Genomic DNA, 21,165 nt, shown 5'->3' with positions numbered 1-21,165 from the left:
AGCCAGTGGAAGGGCTAGAACTTGTTAAAATTGGGAAAAAGCTTCCTTTCATCTGTGTGTTGTGATTCTCCGAGGAAGAGGGGATCAGGGCAGCAGTTATGCTGTGAGAAGCTTTAAGCCAGGTATAAAAAACAATCAGATCATACGTAGGGATTGCCTTCCTGAAACCCCAGATACGTAAGTAAATTAGGGAATGTCTAGGAAGACGCGATTAGGTTTATTTCTACTTATTTCTTATTGCTTGTGAACTCCTTTGTGCTAACCCCAAATGCTTTTTGTTTTGCTTGTAAACTTTAAGCTGGACTTCAAGAAGGTTATTCTTGATGATTAATTTTTGTAAGTAGATTTTTTTAAATCTAGCAAAAGCCTAAGTTCCAGATATATTTTCTTTCTTTTTGTTTTTAATAAAATTTACCTTTTTTAATAACAGGATTGGATTTTTGAAGTCTTAAGAGGTTTGGGCATATGTTGTTTAATTAGCTTGTGGCAACAGCTGATTTCCTTTATTTTCTTTCTCCGCTCTTCCCCAGGGGGATGGGGTGAAAGGGCTTGAGGGTACTCTACAGGGAGGAATTCCTAAGTGTGCCTTCCTGGGTCTTTTTTTTTTTTTTTTTTTTTGCGCTTCGGTGGTGGCAGCATCTCATCCAAGGTGAAAGAGAACTGTGACCTTGGGAGTTTAATACCAGCCTGGAGTGGCCCTTGCAAGCCCCCACCTTCTGCACTCAAAGTGCCAGAGTAGGGAATCAGCCTTCACAGCATTGTTGGTAATAAAGTAGATCTGTGAACCTTCAGTCTGTTTCTGTAAGTCTAAGAATGCTCAAAACTACTGTATTAAATTGCCTTGCCACTAGGTAACTATTGAATTTTCACCAATATCAGCCAGTAGTTACAGCTAATAAATCAGGAGTTACATAGTGATATAGTGGCTTTATAGTTTACTGAATCATAATACTCCAAGAATTTTCTAGGCTTATTTGATCAATTCATTTTTTCCTCTTCTGTTGTTTTGAGGGAAATCTATGTTGTTTGTGAAACTGAGATGGATGTTCTCTTCCCATTCCTCCTGCTTGTAAATATCTGCCTAGTTTAATATAAGCAGCTCAACTCCTTAAAATGCTACCTCAGGGAGATCTGATTTTGAAGGTACTGTTATGAGTACTGGCTTTATTTGCATGGGAAAGATTCATGAAATTTCAAGGTATGAAATGTGTTCCAAGATGTAACTTTGACCCATCATCTTCTGAGAATACCATCCGGTGATTATTCTTGGCCTCCTTCAGGTCAAAGTTAATGTTACTGTTTCATGGTCCACATTGAGTTTTCACCATGTTTAGAGTTAAGGCTGTGTTGGAGACTTGCATACAGGTTTCGCTCAAATAGCCCCGCAGTGAAGCTTCAACAGCCACTATGTGCGGTGAACATCAGAGCTTCGGTAGCTAAAATGCCAGTGCTGGAAGCTTTGCTTCTGTTTTTCCCATAGTCTGGACTTAAAGGAAAAGGCATCAGATGTCCAGGAGTAAATAGTAGGGTCAGACCTGATAAAGATGTAGAGAAATAGTTTGTAATATTTATTGCCAACTATGGCAGTCATACTTGGGACAGTCAAATACCATTATTTAGGAAGGGATCAGAAGTGCGTCTCTGCTTATAGGTTTTTTGGATCAGTTTATCCAGTTATACGTGGAGACATTTGCCCAGTCTCTATCACTGAGTTTGGATTGTCTACATCTTGGTGAGCTGATAAACCTAGCTGCGATTCACCATCCTGTATTCTGTCTATAGCTACAGGTTTTCTAGCACAAACTAGCTATTGACCTACTTAGCAGCAGCCAAGCCTTGCATTAACCAAGGTGCAAAGTTTGTAGATATGCTAGATCTTATTCACCTGAAGAGCTAGATGCTTGAGTTGTCCCTTGCCAATGAGTTATACTCTTTGAAGATAGAGTTAATCATTTTACCATGAGAGGGTAGCTTGTACCATTCAAATTCAATTGAGAAACGACAGCGATTTAAAGGACAACTTTAGTTTGAGGCTTTAGGTCTTGTAGATGTGTCCATATGCTTCTTCATTAGATGATGAAGAGTAATAGGCTTAAATCCACATTCCAGGTTAAACACAGCTGACTGTTCAACTCCCAAGAGTTTTGTAATAGAGATTAATAAAATGTATACAGCAAGTTACTTGGCAGTCTGAGATATGAAGGTTGTTCATGAGTTGTTACTACTCTTGGCAACAACACAAATATTTATTCTTCATCACTCTTTATTTAAAGGTATAAAGACTCAAAAAAAGTTATAAAACACATGTACTCCATTTCTCACTTCATGTTTACTAATCTGAGGCTTTTTTTTAGAAAACTACCTAGAGATGGAAAATAATGGGAATGAAGATGTGAAGTGGCATTTGTCATCTTTTGCCCCACCCTATGTCAAGGTGAGTTAACATTTTGTGTGTTAAATTTTCAACAGGCATTTTTAAAAGAGGTTATACTTATTAACTTAATCTTTTCAGATAATATTTTTCCTAATTGAAAAATCTCCCTGCGTTAGGAAATATTTGTACTTGCGTAGCTAGATGACTTGTTCATTGTTGTTCTCCTCTAGTTCAGTGGTCCCCAAACTCTGTGTGTGGTTAGAGGACAACAAATTGTCCATGAGGCACTACTGGATTTGTAGAGAGCTGGATGGTCACATGATGTTGACTCTCAAGAAATCAAACATATGTTATTTTCCTAATATTTTCTATGGTCAGTCGCTGCGGATGTGAGGGGTAACATTTGATTGTCAGTGGGTGGGGGCTAGACCAATGCAATCATGAACTGGAGAGTAGGTGGTCCATGAGACAACCTTAGATGTGACCCACACTATGAAAATGCTTGAGAACCCCTGCTTATAGCTAATGTACTACTTTTTCTATTACAAGTCATTAGACCACAGTAGTTTTGTAAATGTTATAGAATATTCTTCATTTGCTTGCTAACTTGGTGGATGTTTCTAGAACAGTTTTTTATGAAGCAGATTATTGTATTTGATTTATCAAAACTTAATTACCTCATTTGTAGGGAATAGATGAAAGTGGAGATGTTTACAGGGCTACCTACACAGCTTTCAGATGTTCCCGTGTTTCTGGTACACTTGGAGCTCATGGAAAAGAAAAAGTAAGCTTTTTTTAGTGTTATGATGAATTTAAGCAGATGAATGTTGTGTCTTAACTGTAATGTAACTACTTACATGAAGCATATGCACTCTATGAAATATGACCTTGTTTCAGCTGGACTTCTTCAAAGCTGGAAATAGTTTAACATGCGTCTAAGCATCCATTTAAATGGTGGTGGTAAAACACTGGCCATCCAAAATAGGACCAGATGTACTCCATTTTCAGATGTATCAGAAAGGTCATTAGCATCCACTCATCGATATGTCTCTTCATGTAAACTCAATTGACAGTACTAGAAAAATCCCTACAATACATACATTATATTTTGCATCTATGAAGCTATTTTCTTACGCAAGCAACTCCTTTTTTTAACAATGCTTTTGAAGATGAATCACTGAATATTTGAGTATTTTTAGCTTTAGACCTTCTCCCACTTTCACCGCATTATGTCTCCTATTCATCAGTTGTAGTTTGTGAAGGTTTTTTTGAATAACATGTGCAGTGATGCAGTTTTATAAAGCCTATGCTAAAAACCATTTTGATCTTTAATGTTGCATCTGTTAATACAGTGGAACAGAGCAGTGGTTCTCAACCAGGGCGCCGGAACCCCCTCAGGAGCTGTGAGCAGGTTTCAGAGGGTCCGCCATGCATGGCCAGTATTAAACTCACTAAGACCCAGGGCAGAAAGCCAGAGCCCTGCTGCGGAGGACTGCAACCCGGGGCCCCAAGCCCACCACCCGGGCTAAAGTCAAAGCCTGAGCAACATAACTTCGCAATGCCCTCTGTGGCATAGAGCCCTGAGTAGTAGCCCTGCTTACTACCCCCTAATATCAGAGGGGTAGCCGTGTTAGTCTGGATCTGTAAAAGCAGCAAAGAATCCTGTGGCACCTTATAGACTAACAGACGTTTTGGAGCATGAGCTTTCGTGGGTGAATACCCACTTCTTCAGATGCATGTGGTGGAAATATCCAGGGGCAAGTATATATATGCTAGCAAGCAAGCTAGAGATAACGAGGTCAGTTCAATCAGGGAGGATGAGGCCCTGTTCTAACAGTTGGGGTGTGAAAACCAAGAGAGGAGAAACTGGTTCTGTAGTTGGCAAGCCATTCACAGTCTTTGTTCAATCCTGAGCTGATGGTGTCAAATTTGCAGATGAACTGAAGCTCAGCAGTTTCTCTTTGAAGTCTGGTCCTGAAGTTTTTTTGCTGCAGGATGGCCACCTCAAGGTCTGCTCTAGTGTGGCCAGGGAGGTTGAAGTGCTCTCCTACAGGTTTTTGTATATTGCCATTCCTAATGTCTGATTTGTGTCCATTTATCCTTTTCCGTAGAGACTGTCCAGTTTGGCCGATGTACATAGCTGAGGGGCATTGCTGGCATATGATGGCGTATATTACATTGGTGGATGTGCAGGTGAATGAACCATTGATGGTTTGGCTGATCTGCTTAGGTCCTGTGATGGTGTCGCTGGTGTAGATATGTGGGCAGAGCAAACAGGACTCCACTGGCCATCACATACAGCCCCCAGCTAAAACCCCTCCAACGCATCATCAAGGATCTACAACCCATCCTGGACAATGATCCCACACTTTCACAGGCCTTGGGTGGCAGGCCAGTCCTTGCCCACAGACAACCTGCCAAGCTGAAACATATTCTCACCAGTAACTGCACACCGCACCATAATAACTCTAGCTCAGGAACCAATCCATGCAACAAACCTCGATGCCAACTCTGCCCACATATCTACACCAGCGACACCATCACAGGACCTAACCAGATCAGCCAAACCATCACTGGTTCATTCACCTGCACATCCACCAATGTAATATACGCCATCATATGCCAGCAATGCCCCTCAGCTATGTACATCGGCCAAACTGGACAGTCTCTACGGAAAAGGATAAATGGACACAAATCAGACATTAGGAATGGCAATATACAAAAACCTGTAGGAGAGCACTTCAACCTCCCTGGCCACACTAGAGCAGACCTTGAGGTGGCCATCCTGCAGCAAAAAAACTTCAGGACCAGACTTCAAAGAGAAACTGCTGAGCTTCAGTTCATCTGCAAATTTGACACCATCAGCTCAGGATTGAACAAAGACTGTGAATGGCTTGCCAACTACAGAACCAGTTTCTCCTCTCTTGGTTTTCACACCCCAACTGTTAGAACAGGGCCTCATCCTCCCTGATTGAACTGACCTCGTTATCTCTAGCTTGCTTGCTAGCATATATATACCTGCCCCTGGATATTTCCACCACATGCATCTGAAGAAGTGGGTATTCACCCACGAAAGCTCATGCTCCAAAACGTCTGTTAGTCTATAAGGTACTACAGGATTCTTTGCTGCTTCTACCCCCTAATACTGATCCTAGCTTTTCTGTGCAGAAAAACAGTTGTGGCACAGCTGGGCCATGGGGTTCTTATAGCATGTTTGGGAGGACCTCAGAAAAGAAAAAAATTGAGAACCCCTGAAATAGAAAATGCTTTCAGGCTTCCTGATGTAAGCTACTGCAAATGTATGTGGTGAACTTAAAAGAATATATGCTTCATACTGCTGCAAAGCTTATTGCTAGTCTGCTAGCGCTGAAAGCCAACATTTCAGATGAATACCATTCTAAATGCAGAAGTTACACTAATTCGGCCTGAGGCTTCATTTTAGATAGTCTTCGTAAAATTTTTGCAGAAAGCATTGTGGACGCAATTGTCAAAGTTAGAATCAGGACTCACAATTTGTCAGACCACTCTGTTTTATTAGCACAGCGCTCTGCCAATAACATTCAGAATATGTGAGCGGCCATGCAAGGCCAAAACAGTCTTATTTATACAGATAAAAGAGCGGGAATCAGACAAAAGAACAAAGAAAGCAAAACTGTAAAATTCACCTGGGGCACAGCATGCATATCCTACTTCCTTACTAACTCTTTATGGATCTGAGGCTAATACTTCACCAATTGCCCTTAAATGGTGCAATTGTTCTATGTGAATGTCTGTATTCCTGACACCTGGATTGCAGCATTCCAACAGTTTTTCTTAAAGGTACAGACAGCATTTCTTTAATCCTTTCTATTTTCACAATATAATTCATTCTACTTTCACAATCCCTCCTTTTGGTCAAGCGCACGCCATGACCAACAATTACTGGGTTCCACAAATTAACCGTTTCTTATCTTTTTGTTCATCAGTGATATTCAAAATCATTATATTAGCACTCTGTTTTGGGGCAGCCATCTGGGTGACACAATTCTGGATACAACAGATTAACTGAAAGCATACAAAAATCACTAAGATTTCAAACAGGATAGTTAGGGCTCCCTGAAACAACCAGTTTCCTATGCCAGAGAAATTGAACAGGTTACTTAGCCACTTCCATAAAGAACTCAGCTCTTCATGAGGAAGATATGCGATTTGTTCTAAGTGGCTATAGCGATCTATTACCTTACTGGTATTGTATAAACATACAACATTGTTTTCCAGTGAGAGCACAGGTCCCTCCTTTGGCCGCGAGCACTATGTCCAATGCCTGACGGTTCTGGAGGGCCACCTGTCCGATCGCCTCTGTTTCCTTGGCCAGGGCTCTTAAACTTTCTCTGGTTTTATTTGCCATTATTTAACTACTTAGGAGCCTTTTTGCCTGGTGTATTGCTCCCCCAAGTGGGGTAAAGGAACTGCCAATAGCCTCTTCCCAGGTGTCATTACTGTTCCATATTGTGTTAAACAGACAAGGTCCTCCAGTGAGGTCTGGGTAATTGAGTGGGATAGCCAGGACAGGAACACCAGTTTGAGAGTGGGCTGGGATGTGGCTGCAGACCCAGCATTTAGAAATAATAAGGGTCTGAGCTATCCACACTTGCTGCTGGATAAAAGAATTGTCATTGTGTGCACCCCAGACCTTAAGATACCAGCAGCCGAGGAACAGGCACTACCAGAGCTGCATGTTGGAGGCAAGGCCCTTCTGGTTCTGACAACCTCAACTGAGGGAACTGCACTCACAGTTTTAAGTCCACCAGGCAGCAGGCGCGCGGCTCACTACTGCTTCTTCTTGGGCCTTGCTTTATGTAGTCATCTGCTTCTGGCAACCCTTACGAGAGCGTAGATTGTAAGGTATTGCAGGCTGTTCCTCTACGTCTTCTTCTGGAGTCAAAAAAATTGACTCTGCGTGGTCCTGAGGTGGTGGTTGGTTCACTGGGGTCTGTGCATTCTTACACTGCGAAGCATGTATCCACTCTGAGATGCCAGACAGTTTAACAGCCGGCCCTTGACTCTGGCTGTAACAATGGCCTTCACACCTTATCTTTTCCTGATGCATACATTCCTCATTCACACAAATAGATTTGAGAATACAAACAGTACTATTTTATATTGAACAAAAAAAACATTGCAAATTAAACCTTGCTAAGTTTTACAATTGATAACTAAGACAATTTACATTGAGACCCAGGCCTTCAATGTTTCTCTAATTTACTTAACACAGACACAATAGAGAATCCTGTCTCTTACTACCTAAATCTTAAAACAAAGAGTTAGAGAGGGCCCAATTTGTAATGCATATGGGAAAACAGAATCCTATAGTCCCAGGGGGTCATTTCTTTCGGCTCTTTAAAAATAGTGACTAGCAGGATGAAATCAAATTATACTTTAATTCTTATGGGATATTATAAAATCCTGCTCCTACATATCCCCCTTTTGACACTAAGATTATTAATCACCAGTGTCACTTCTTATTTAGTCCACGTAATAGAAAATACTGGGAGGTGATTTGGGCCTTTGGCTTTAGCTTTACATACATTTGTTTTATCCACCAGCACATTTTAAACATTTTAATTAAACACATACAATGTAAAACCAAAAACAATTAGGGTAGTAATATTAGTATGCCAGTAGTTGTGGGAGACCATCCAGAAAATGTTATACCAATGGTAAGCTGTTATGCTTTTATGCAGTGGCAATTTTTAACATGTCCCCATTTGCATGTATAATATGAATAGTTCAGTTTTCCACATTTTTGTTTTTATTTTTTTAGGAGCCATGTTACCTTTTTACCTTTTAACAGATGATTGGTAACTGTTTGCCATTTAATGCCAAGGTTGATAGAGAACTCAGCTAAATCAGTGCTTACAGTAAGCGGAGACTCTTTTGTTGTTGTTGTGGCAAATAGTAAATGTGATTAATGGTAAACACAGTACTTACATTACATTTACATTTGTCTTCTGGTGGGTTGCTAGCACTTTTTAAACACTTTTCCCCAAGAATTAACACATACACATAGTCCATTATACAGTACTTTGGATTATCTGAAAGACAAAAAGAACAGTTTTCTACCCCTTTTGGGGTGGCATTGATTATTGCTTAAAGATTTTATTCTTTTACAAATACCCTTCCTGACTGCAGGCAAAACAGAGGAATTACCCCCATATTTTCCTGTGTGTTTTTTTTTTGTTTTGTTTTTTTTAGAGTTTTCATGTACTTTTATTAAAGTGACAGTCTGATTACACAGTCATTTTAAGGCTCAGTGTTTTTAACATTGCTTCTTTTTGTTTTGTGCACCTCACCTCTGCTGTTGCTTCAGAGGGTCACTGTTAACTTCTTATTCTGTTATTACAGCTCTTATCTGCTATTGTTACAAAAAAACAAACCAAACAAACAAAAAGACTCTAGAATCTCTACCTATTCTCCTGATTCTGACTGCCCTATTGCAGCCATGACTTGGTTTTCATTTAAAAACATTTTAATTTTTGTAAAGAATCAAGTTACCCCTTAAGGGTTAAATGCTAAATCCCAAAGCCAAACAACACTAATTACCTGTGTCTTGCAAAAAGGTCTGTCAGTTTTGCAACTTTGAATCAAAGAGTCAAATGAACTTTTAGTGGCATTAAAAACAAAAACAAAATCAATTTATCTTACACCTACAAAACAGTAGTTTTACAAACCAGATGTGTTGGTTTAGATTCTTAGAACTTTACATACACAGACAAATAGATACATACACATTTTCTTTTCCTTAACATTTTTTTTTTTACACTGCTTTGTTTTTGCATAGCTGTATATATATAAGGATTATTTACAGGCACTCTTCTGGAAAAGGGCCCATTTTCCCTTCAGAATGTCTGCAAAGAAACCAAGAATTCTCTCTCTTTAACATGGTCCTTTTTAACATTTTCCACAAAGTTTAACTGCTTAATTCTCTCCAGCCTCTATAGTTAACTTTTCACTTTCTTTTCTTAAAGCACTTGTTTATGTTCCAAAATGACACCTTTATTACCTTAGATTTCACCCTTTTAAGTATTGTTCCAGGGGTTCATGCCTGCACTTACTACTTTTTTTTTTTTTTACTCCTGACACTATTCCCTTAGGGCTTTCAACCTGTTTCTTTTCTGTTGCTTGCCTGCTTGTCTGGGCCCGATCCTGCTTTTTTCAATGAACCATTTGTGAATGATATTGTGGTCATTTCACAATTTTGAAAGAAATGTTCAAGGAAAGGGACCAGAAAGGGTGGGGGCTAGTTGAGGAGCCCCCCCCCCGCCCCCAACCTTGCTGAATTGGTAGTGGGACACTATAAAGAATCAGTTTCTGAGGCAGACAACAAAGGGGAACAGAACAAGGGACTCTTTGTCCTTTTTACAATGAGATGGGAGTATGAAGGGGTTTGGATCGATCCGGGGTTTGGAGAACGGGGTAAAGGGGAGCACTCGGTCTAGTGGTGGGAGAGGAGGCTTTTAATAAAGCTTTTAACTTATTATTTGAATAAGTGAGAGAGGCCAGTTTTGATTTTGTCCACCTATGATTTGCCTCTTCCCACCACTGCATGAAACAATTAACCTCTCCTTTAGCCAATTTAGTTTTAGGTTGGTCGAGTTTGTCCTTTAAGACGTCCACTCAGTCTTTGTTCCAAGATTTTAACAGTGGCCACTGAGTTTTGGGATCCTCCTGAGTTAGCCTAGACCATTTTCCCAGAAATTTACAGGAGTCTGGACCCTTTTTACAGGAGTCTGGACCCATCCTAAATACATAAAATGAGCCGGCGTTCATTTAGGGAACTGTCCCGACTTAGACGTCTGGTTACCAGTACAGGAGGACTTTCACACACCAATCACACAAGAAGGAAATTCAGGTTCGTCAGAGCGATGCCTGCTGCAACACATAAAAGGAGCCCACAGGCTACTGCCTCAATTGCCCTTGCTTTCACACTAAGGGTTTTACCCAAGGTGTGGTGCGGCTGCAATTGTGCAGATTTCACTCACTCAGACCGCGGGGAGAGGAACCCCTTGGTCGGCTGATCCCCAGACAGAGACGGCACCCAGACTCAAACACTCCACAAGAGGACAGATAGACACAGAGACAGGACAGTCCTCAGTCCGGACAAAACACAGAAATAATTACCTGACCAGATTCCTGATGTCAGATCCCGGGATCCCTACCAGAACAGAGTGGGAACCAACAGGTTCGATGGCGTAGACCTCACTGTGGCTGTGCGCCTTTCCGCTCTAGTGGGGGACCGCTTGGGCCAAATGCCCAGGTGCCGGCTGCCACGGTCATCCCACAAAAACAGTCAGGAATCACACAGCCCCAGTGAAGACGGTTGCCATCTCGGTGGAACCTCCAAATTGTCAAAGTTAGAATCAGGACTCACAATTTGTCAGACCACTCTGTTTTATTAGCACAGCGCTCTGCCAATAACATTCAGAATATGTGAGCAGCCATGCAAGGCCAAAACAGTCTTATTTATACAGATAAAAGAGCGGGAATCAGACAAAAGAACAAAGAAAGCAAAACTGTAAAATTCACCTGGGGCACAGCATGCATATCCTACTTCCTTACTAACTCTTTATGGATCTGAGGCTAATACTTCACCAATTGCCCTTAAATGGTGCAATTGTTCTATGTGAATGTCTGTATTCCTGACACCTGGATTGCAGCATTCCAACAGTTTTTCTTAAAGGTACAGACAGCATTTCTTTAATCCTTTCTATTTTCACAATATAATTCATTCTACTTTCACACTTGCTTCAGTTAAACGAGACTTATTTTGATTTTACTTGTTGAATTGGCTTGTGCACCAGTTTAACAAATTTGCGTTAAAGTGATTAAGTCAAACCAGTTCACTTTTGACCTTGTCTTCACACAAATTTGCACCAATTTAGTTAAACCAAAATGAGTGTCCACACAGGTATTTACAGTTTAAATGTCTTATTTTGGTTTAGCTTTAACCTGTTTGACTTAAGCTAAGGTAAATTAAAACAAGTCAGTCTTACAGTGCACTAGGAGCTTCTAATTCTCAGTAGGTGAGTCTATGCAGTCTGTTAGTATGAGCAGGCTAGTGTATTTTATCTTCATACCCAAGTTTGCTGTGTATACAAACCTTTAGGCTACAAGTACTCATACAGGGGTTTGCACCAGGTTAACTGAGTCTGTTTAAATTAATGCTTTAGTGAAACTGATGCACCCTTCCATAAAGACAAGCCCTTTCTCATGTAGACAAGACCTAAGGCTGTTCAAATGAAGTTGACTCGTAGCCAGTTCATTGTAATGCATATTTAAATCACCTCTAACAAGTGCAGCACATTTGCTCACAAGCAAGTTTGGAACTTAGGGAAGCTGTAACTTGGTGTGACAGGGTCCCCAGGGTGCAACCTGGACTGCTGAGTCCTCTGTCCCACCAGCCTGGGGTATCCCTCTCACACTGTGATGCTATGGCAAGCCGCAAATCTCTGATAGGTACTGCACTTACACAGACATCCACAGATAGGGATACACCCTACTGCATTACATGAATGCTTTCCCAGCCTTGCATGAATCCTCAATAGCTCCAGCCAATTTTCTCCAGCTCCCCAGTCTTGCACCCCAGAACTGTGCCATATTGTACTGGTCAGAAGCTGGCCAGTTAAAATTCATTACCCAGTCCACCCTTGCCTCCTTGTGGCGTGGACACATTCTAACCGTTGTAAACTGAGCTGAGATTTCCCAAGCACTTTAACCAAAACATACTGTTTTAGGTAAAATATAAAACAGATTTGTTAACTACAGAAACCAAGATTTTAAGTGATTATAAGTAGCAGGCATAGAGATCAGAGTTGGTTACTTAAACAAAAATAAATTCACAGTTTAAATTCTACAAACTAAACAGGATTTGAATCGAGAAATGTCTCACCCTGCAGATGGTACAAACAGGTCACAGATCCTCAATACACTGGCTGAGATTCTCTCAGCCTGGGACCACCATCCCCCAGTTCAAAATCTTTGTCCTCCAGATGTGTTTCCAGGTGTTGAGTTGTGGCAGGGAGAGTCTGAGTGATGTCACTTCCCATCTTTTATAGTTTCTTCCAGCTTGTTGGAAAGATCTTTGCTGTGAGGTGGGTAATCCACCCCCATTGGTCAAGCAGTCTCCATTGTCTGTGTTCTCTGTGAGAACTCTCCATTGTATACAGTTTCTGGACTAGTGGATTCTTTCCTTGGTGGGTGTTGATGAATCATTAACTGCTGCCTGGCTACTCCATTGTTGTATCTGAAAAGCTAGTTGTGGGTGTTCCCAACCTCACAACATATTTCAGTAACATGCAGATAGCAAAACTTCATAATTTTACATAAAATGATAGCACATACGCTCCAACAGGATAGTAATGCTCAACAGATCAAGACTTTTAAAATTATACAAGGCATACTTTGTACAAAACATATAATAATTATATGACAAGTGTGAGTATGGGGGTTCCAGGTTGCTGCTTTGAGGTACAATGTCACACTCAGTTTGTGAATTTAAATTGATGTAGTTAAAGCAGTACAAAATACTGTAAATTTTTCATGTAGACAAGGTTGTAGTGGTATATAAAAGTCTAAGGAAACTTTCACTAACACTTTACCCTATCGTGGTAGGTTGCTATCACCTTTTTACCTAGGGATAGAGGAGACTATGCTCAATTTTGGGACCTGGAGTGTCATCCACTTGCAGAACCTCACATGAAACATAAAATAAGATTTCAACTTTCTGGAGTGGTAAGTATATGAACACCATAAGCTAATGTTCAGTATTTGTCTACATCACTTGCTAAAGTGGGATTAAAATATAAACATATATATAATCACTTCAAGACTGTGTATGCTATTTGTCCAAAACATGTTAAGAACATAATTAAATTGTAGAGTAAATCTTTAATTGCAGGTAGTCTCAATTTTTCTTTTCATAATCATTATTTTTAAAAGATATAACACAGTTTTTGCTCAACATAGCAATTTGAAGGTTTATATAACTAAAGTGATTGATTACCTTACCCTAACACAAGCATCTTGTTTTGCATTTACTGTTTTGAAGGGAATTATAAAATACTTATCCCTTTTGGTAACTACTGGTTTGGTGACAGATTTACCTCTCTTGTGGGGCATTAAATCCATGGGCTTGTATCAAATCACTCACAACTTCTGCAAAATAATGAGTCTAAAAAAAGTAATGATACATGTAAAAAACTATATTAATGCAATATTACGGTTAATATTTAAAGATCCTAAGATCAGGAAAATGTACGGTAAGCTAGTGCACTATGCATTCACACCCCCGTTTTCTCCACGTTTTTTGAATGCATGCTTTGCTGTCTGTGATAATCTCCTTAACATTAGGCATCATGACAACACAGATTCTTAACAAATTTTCCAGCTACAGTATTATAGCTGTAGAAGAAGAGTAGGAGTATGTGCTAAATGCATCACACAGTCGTATCATAAACTTAATTTGAAGTTCTTCGAGTGCTTGCTCAGATCCATTCCAGTTAGGTGTGCACACACCACGTGCACGTTCGTCGGAAGATTTTTACCCTAGCAACACTCGGTGGGTCGGCTGGGCGTCCCCTGGAGTGGTGCCACTATGGCATCGGATATATACCCCTGCCACCCAGCCACCCTTCAGTTCCTTCTTACCGTCCGTGTCGGTCGTTGGAACAGTGGAGCGCGGCTTAGCTGACCTTCCCTTCCCTAACTACTCATAGTTCTCGTGTATATAGTTATGTAGTTATAATCCTTTTATATATATATTTGTATAGTTATACGTTTTTTCTTTACTAACATAGTTAGTTTAGTAATAGTTAGCGGGGTTCGGAAAGTAGCCCCTTCCCCGCACCCGATGCCGGAGCCCATGCCCGGCTCACCGGGTTTTAAAACGGGCTCGGCCTGCCAGAAGCCAAAAGCGACGGGAGATCCGCATGACTCCTGTTTGAAGTGCCTCGAGGAATCACACTTGCCAACTAAGTGCCCCATTTGCAAGGCTTTTAAGCTGAGAACAAAAAGGAGCTGGACTTTCACTTACCCCTCCACCTTTGGCACCAAGCGATGATCAAGCGGCGGGCAGAAGCGCCTCCTCGGCACTGGACCCCGCCGGTACTGCCAAGGCCTTTCGGCACCGGCTGTCGCTGGCACCGAAGTTGACTCGGCACCGTTCCCTCTCTGTGAGGTCGAGAGAGCCTACGACTCCTGCTGGTGCCTGACGGCTCCCCGGCACACGCCGTGGTTGAGCTCCCTGCTCCTGCTGCTTCTGTGCCACCTGCACCGCAGCCAGAGAGCTCGTCTAAGTCGGATTTCCCGGCACCGACGCCTGCAGAGGCACCAATGACGTCGGCACCGTCGATTCCAGTTCCACGGGGCCGTCGAATCCAGTGCCTGACAGCTCCCCGGCACGCGCTGTGGTTGAGCTTACTGCTCCTGCTGCTTCCGTGCCAACTGCACCGCAGCCAGAGAGCTTGTCTAAGTCGGATTGCCCGGCACCGACACCCGCCGAGGCACCAACAACGTCAGCACCGTCGATCCCAGTCCCACGAGGGCCGTCGAATCCGGTGCCTGACAGCTCCCCAGTATGCACTGTGGTTGAGCCTACTGTTCCCTCCACGCCAGAGACATTCCCAACAGCGAGGGATCTCATTGCCATGACAGAGTCGATGCTGTCTGAACCCTCGGCACCGCCAGTGCGGGTAATGCAGTCTCTTGGCAAGCCTCCATTGATATGACCACCCTCTGTCGGCACAGCAGAGCGGCACCGTTCATGATCACGGTCCCGCAGATGCTCCAGGTTCCATCGGCACACCCGACACCACTTGCAGTCCCAGTGCTGTTCTCCTCGGTACCAGTCACACTCACCGCACCGGTCAGTATCCCATTTGCCGACCCGCTACTATCGGCACCGTTCCAACTCCCGGCACCGCTACAGGTACCGTGACTCCCGTAGCCTCTCCCGACCTGAAGCCTCGAGATCTCGGTCTACCTCCCAGCACCGCTCTGGTTGCAGGTCTGGATCTCGTTCCAGGTACCGGTACCTCCCGGTACCGGTCCTTGGTGCCGAGTTGGGCAAGGTCCGATAGAGTCAGAGACTCTGCCAATGCTTTTTTAGCACCTCCATGGCCATCCAGACACACATCCGTGTCATCCCATGCGCGCAGATCTTATGCTCAGGACCGCGATTCTGATGTGCCCACCAACAACCTGAGAGCCCATCAGGACCTCCTAAGGAGGGTACCACGCCATGTGGACCTCCAGGTGGAGGAGGTCCCGGAGATAGAGGACCCGGTATGGTGCCCTCTAATGGGTATGACTACTTGTCTGTCCGTCCTCCTCTCTGCTCACTAGTCGTTCAGTCCGTTAAGGAGAGGGAATGGCATGGCCAGCAGGCGCCAGCCCCAAAATTGAAGGAGGCTAGGCGAATGAACCTACTCGGCCGCCAGGTGTACTCTGCAGAGGCCTTACAGCTCTGGTGGCAAAGCAACAAGCCTTGCTTAGCCACTATAATTATAACACCTGGGTGGCGGTAGTTTAGTTTATGGAGCTTCTCCCTCAAAACTCCCACCAAGAGTTCGCTGCCCTCTTGGAGGAAGGGAAAAAGGTGCCCAGAGCGTCCCTCCAGGCCTCGTTGGACGCAGCAGACTCAGCAGCCAGGACTCTGGCCTCGGGTGTTGCCATGAGGCGCATCTCATGGCTTCAGGTTTCAAACCTCCGGCCGGAGCTGCAGTATGCCATTCAGGACTTACTATTTGATAGTAAAGGCCTCTTCGCGGCAAAGATAGCCCCAGGCTGCAAAGCCTGAAGGACAACAGGGTCCTAATGCGCTCTCTCAGCGTGCATACGCCAGCGACCAAATGCAGGCCTTTCCATCCCCGGCCACACCGCCATACTCTGTGCCTAGCCAGAGACAGGGCTTGGGCAGACGGCGTGGCCGAGATGGTCGCAGACAAACATCAGGGTCCCAAGAGGGCCATGGTCAAGGTCCCTCGCAATCACCACTGGGACCAAAGACGAACCTTCCAAGGTGCACCTGAGGGTGGTGTACCAGTCACAGGCCGGGATCCCACTCCTACTTTCTCCTGGCGTGGCCCCAGTTAACTTCAGATTGCTGGGTCCTGCGCACGGTGGAGCATGGGTACCACTTCCAATTTGTTCCAACCCTGTCTCCCACATGGACCTCTCTCACGAGCAATTCCTCTTACAAGAGGTGCAGATGCCGATGGACAAAAGGGGCAAGGAGTTTTACTCCCGTTAAGCCCTAGTCCCCCACTCGAACGGAGATCTCAGACCTTCCTAAACCTGCGAGGACTCAACCAGTTTATGATAAGGTTGAAGTTCCGCATGGTATCCCTGGGAACCATTATCCGATCCTTGGATCCTGGAGATTGGTATGTCACCCTCGATATGAAGGACGCATACTTTCACATCGCCATCTTCCCTCCGCACAGGAGATACCTCCGCTTTCTAGCCAACCGTCAGTACTTCTGGTTTACGGTCCTGCTGTTTGGCCTTTCTACAGCCCCATGGGTATTGTCCATGTGTATGGCCGTAGTCGCCGCCTACCTTCGCCGATGTCGGATATGCGTTTTTCCATGTCTGGACGATTGGCTTATACGAGGAGACTCCGAGACACAAATCACTCAGCACGTGGGCATCGTCACGGACCTATTCACACATCTAGGCCTGATGATTACTATAGAGCAATCCCCTCTGGTTCCCACGTAGAGGTTGGACTTCCTAGGGGCTATCCTGGTCTCCGACCTAGCCGGAGCCTGCTTACAAAAGCCGCGGTTTCAGGCGATGGCAACAATCGTCCGAGGTCTGCAGACTTTCCCAACGACCTCGGCTCGCACTTGTCTCGGTCTCCTGGGTCCATGGCTGCCTGCAAGTTTGTAACCAAACACGCCAAGCTCCGCCTCCGTCCTCTCCAAGTCTGGCTCACGTCGGCGTACCGCCCGGACAGGGACCCAATGGTCATGATAGTCACCGTTCCCTCGAGCACCCTAGGCTCCCTAGAATGGTGGCTAACTCCCTCCCTGGTGTGGGCAGGGATGCCTTTCCATCCGCCCCAGCCCTCGCTGCCCCTGACGACGGACGCGTCATCCTTTGGCTTGGGTGCTCACTTCGGTCACTTTCGAGCTTAAGGCCTTTGGTCTTCTCGGGAGCTGGCATTCCACATCAATGCCCAAAAATGAGAGCAGTCCGCCTGGTGTGCCAGGAGTTCCAGCAGCAGCTGCGAGGCCGTGGTGTCTCAGTGTTTACAGCCAACACAACGGCCATGTGCTACATAAACAACCAGGGAGGGACATGGTCCTCCTCCTTTTGTCAGGAGGCCATCCATCTCTGGGACTTTTGCATGGCCCACTCGATGAATCTGGTAGCGTCCTTTCTCCCAGGCGTTCGGAATGCCTTGACGCTTTGACTCAGCAGGTCTTTCCTGTCTCACGAGTGGTCGCTCTGCCCCTGTGTGATGCATTCTGTTTTCCAGAAGTGGAGACTTTTCCTCACATAGACCTGTTCGCTTACCGCGAGAGCAGGAAATGCCAGATGTTCTGCTCCTTCCAAGGTCTCTCCTCGGACGCATTCCTGCGATCTCGGACGCATTCCTGATGCCGTGGAAGGGCCAACTCCTTTATGCCTTCCCACTGTTCCCACTGGTTCATTAGGTCCTGCTCAAACTCCGCAGGGGCAGAGCGCGCATCATCATGATCACTCCAGCATGGTCCAGGCAGCACTGATACACCACGTTGCTCGACCTGTCAATAACCAACCCAATTACCCTGCCACTCCACCCAGACCTCATAACTCAGGGCCACAGCAGGCTTCGTCACCCGGACCTGCAGTCTCTTCACCTCACGGTGTGGCTGCTGCGTGACTAAACTGGAGTGGCAGGAAGCCTTCCACCTGGTCAATGTACCTGGCCGAGTGGAAGCGTTTCTCCTACAGGTGCGAAACGCTCGATCTTACTCCTACTGAGGTCTTGATCCCCTTTTTTGGCCTACCTCTGGCCTTCAACGGCAGGACCTAGCGGTGTCATCGCTGAGGGTACACTTGGCAGCCATCTCTACCTTCCACCTAGGCTAAGGTGGTCATTCCGTGTTCTCACACTCCATGGGTTCGAGGTCCCTCAAGGGCTTGGAGCGCTTACGCCCTCAAGTACGCCGCCCAGCCCCAACCTGGGACCTCAACCTAGTTTTAACCAGACTTTATGTCTCCCCCATTCAAGCCGTTAGCAACCTGCTCACTGCTATACTTGTCTTGGAAGACAGCTTTCCTTGTAGCCGTTACATCGGCCAGACGAGTCTCTGAGCTCAGGGCTCTTACGGTGGTTCCGCCGTACACTGTTTCACAAAGACAAGGTGCAGTTACGACCACACCCGGCTTTCCTCCCTAAGGTGGTTTCGGCCTTTCATGTTACCCACACTCAACGCAATGGACACAACAATTGCACTCCCTGGACGTCTGTAGAGCTCTCGCATTTATATTGTTCGGACAGAACCATTTCGTAAAACACCCCAACTCTCTGTCGCAGTAGCAGACCGAAGGAAAGGCCTACCTGTTTCGTCTCAGAGGATCTCATCTTGGGTGATGGCGTGCATCCGCACTTGTTATGATTTGGCTCATATTTCCCCAAGCCACATCACCGTGCATTCTACCAAGGCTCAGGCGTCATCTGCCGCCTTGCTGGCTTGTGTACCTACCCACGAGATCTGTTGCGCAGCTCCATGGTCCTCGGTCCATACCTTTTGCTTCGCATTATGCTCTGGTTCAACAGTCAAGAGATGCTGTATTCTCTGGCTCAGCAGTTTTCATTCTGCCACATTTCACTCCGACCCCACACCTGTGTAAGGCTTGGGAATCACCAAACTGGAATGGATATGAGCAAGCACTCAAAGAAGAGAAGACCTTTGTAACTGTTGTTCTTCGAGATGTGTTGCTCATATCCATTCCAAACCCACCCTCCTTCCCCTCTGTCGGAGTAGCCGGCAAGAAGGAACTGAAGGGTGGCTGGGTCGGCAGGGGTATATATCCGGTGCCATAGCGGCGCCACTCCAGGGGGCGCCCAGCCGACCCACCGAGTGTTGCTAGGGTAAAAATTTTCCGACGAACGTGCACGCGGTGCGCGCACCTAACTGGAATGGATATGAGCAACACATCTCGAAGAACAGCAGTTACAAAGGTGAGTAACTGTCTTTTTCATAATTTTCTGTAGCTCCCACTCTAGGCTTGGTACTCTGTTCTTGTTAGTTTTGGAAAAATACCAAAGCAGTAAAATATTTAGGGGCACTTGCCTGTTGACCAATGGATCCAAATATTCTAACTCAGATTTACAATTCTACCATCATATTCTTCCACCTGCCTGTGAAGTGAGTCATGGACTAGTTCATCTATCAGCATTTTTGGCAAATTTGGTTTATTTAAAATGTGTTTAAATTATTTTAATTTCAGACCTGTTTGGTCTATTTCCAATATGAATGGTATGGAGGGGGTCAGGATTTAAGAGATGTACAGTCTGTGAAAATAGGCTATAGATCTTACTATATGTATGGAGATTTAATAATTTCCCTTAACAATAGTGTCTGGATCTGAGAGTCACCTATCTGACCCCAACTATAGGGCAAGCCTTTCATATTGGAGGCTGCTTTGTTCTTCTGTGAGAAGATGGAGAATCATCAGCTCAGCTTCTTTCTGGAACCGAATATTTCTCTGAGCTATAGACCCAATTCTTTGGTAGTGTATGGTGTAAGTTAGAGCTATTGCTCAATTCTAACTTATGCCAGGATTTGGGCAGTGTGAGATCAGGAAGCTGCAACCAGCATTCTTACGGCCAGTCCAGCTCACACTTTGAGCTCATTCCACTGCATCCTATTGGACTTTGGGTAGGGTGGAGGATCATACCCTGTGGGTTCAGTTGCAAAGGAAAAGAGTGTAGCAAGAGAACAACTTGATTTATATATGACATGTTTAAAGTATGTACTATCAGCTATTGTACTTAAAAGGTTCCATGCTTTGGACCTTTTCTAGGACGTGTAAATGAAGTTTCGGGACCTGCCTTTTAAGTGACAGGTCTGTTTCAGTGCTAAGATTCCTTTCCTAGAGAAACTTATGGCAATGCAAACAAGGTCAGCAATCTAGATTTCTCCTAGCTCATGTTAAAAGGTGGACCCTTTTAATTCCAGAGGAATGCAGTTCAGCCTTGTCATAAACAAATAGCTAAGGGTTAATGTCTCTTTCACCTGTAAAGGGTTAACAAACAGTGACCTGAAACACCTGACCAAAGAACCAATCAGGAGACAAAATACTTTCAAATCTGGATGGAGGGAGTTTTGGGTGTAAGTCCTTTGTTCTTGTTCTGTTCTCTTTCTGGGCGCTGAGAGTGACCATACGAATCTCCAGGCTCTTTAATCTTCTGTTTCCAATTGTAAGTACAGCGGTAGAAAGACAATATAGGCTTTTACTTTGTTTTTCTGTATTTGCAAATGTGTAGTCTGCTGAAAATAGTTCAAATTATATTTTTTCTGAATAAAGCTGTTTATCCATTTTCTATAAGCTAAAAGACCCTGTAACTGTTTACCATCTAAATTGCAGAGATAAACCTTTTACTTTTTTCTTTCTTTTTTTATTAAAAGCTTTGCTTTAAGACCTGTTTGATTTTGTTCTCCTAGTTAAGGCTCAAAGGATCTGAGTCTGTGTACACCAGGGAATTGGTGGGGAGAAGGGAAAGAGGGGGGCAGGGAGGATAAGTTTCCTCTTTGTGC

General features: G+C 44.3%; 1 protein-coding gene across 9 annotated transcripts in view; it reads left to right on the top strand.

Moving 5' to 3' along the window:
• CEP192 (centrosomal protein 192) overlaps positions 1-21,165 on the top strand; it is a 191,550-nt gene that overhangs the window by 154,809 nt on the left and 15,576 nt on the right. For all 9 annotated transcript variants that reach the window (XM_030552694.1, XM_030552698.1, XM_030552696.1 and 6 more), the window contains 3 exons: positions 2,355-2,434; positions 3,063-3,158; positions 13,025-13,144. In XM_030552694.1, coding sequence (XP_030408554.1) covers positions 2,355-2,434; positions 3,063-3,158; positions 13,025-13,144 — 296 coding nt within the window. The remainder of the gene's footprint in view (positions 1-2,354; positions 2,435-3,062; positions 3,159-13,024; positions 13,145-21,165) is intronic.

The sequence above is a fragment of the Gopherus evgoodei genome, chromosome 2, assembly GCF_007399415.2.
Source record: "Gopherus evgoodei ecotype Sinaloan lineage chromosome 2, rGopEvg1_v1.p, whole genome shotgun sequence".
Taxonomy (NCBI): domain Eukaryota; kingdom Metazoa; phylum Chordata; order Testudines; family Testudinidae; genus Gopherus; species Gopherus evgoodei.
This window is presented reverse-complemented; position numbering and strand designations above follow the sequence as displayed.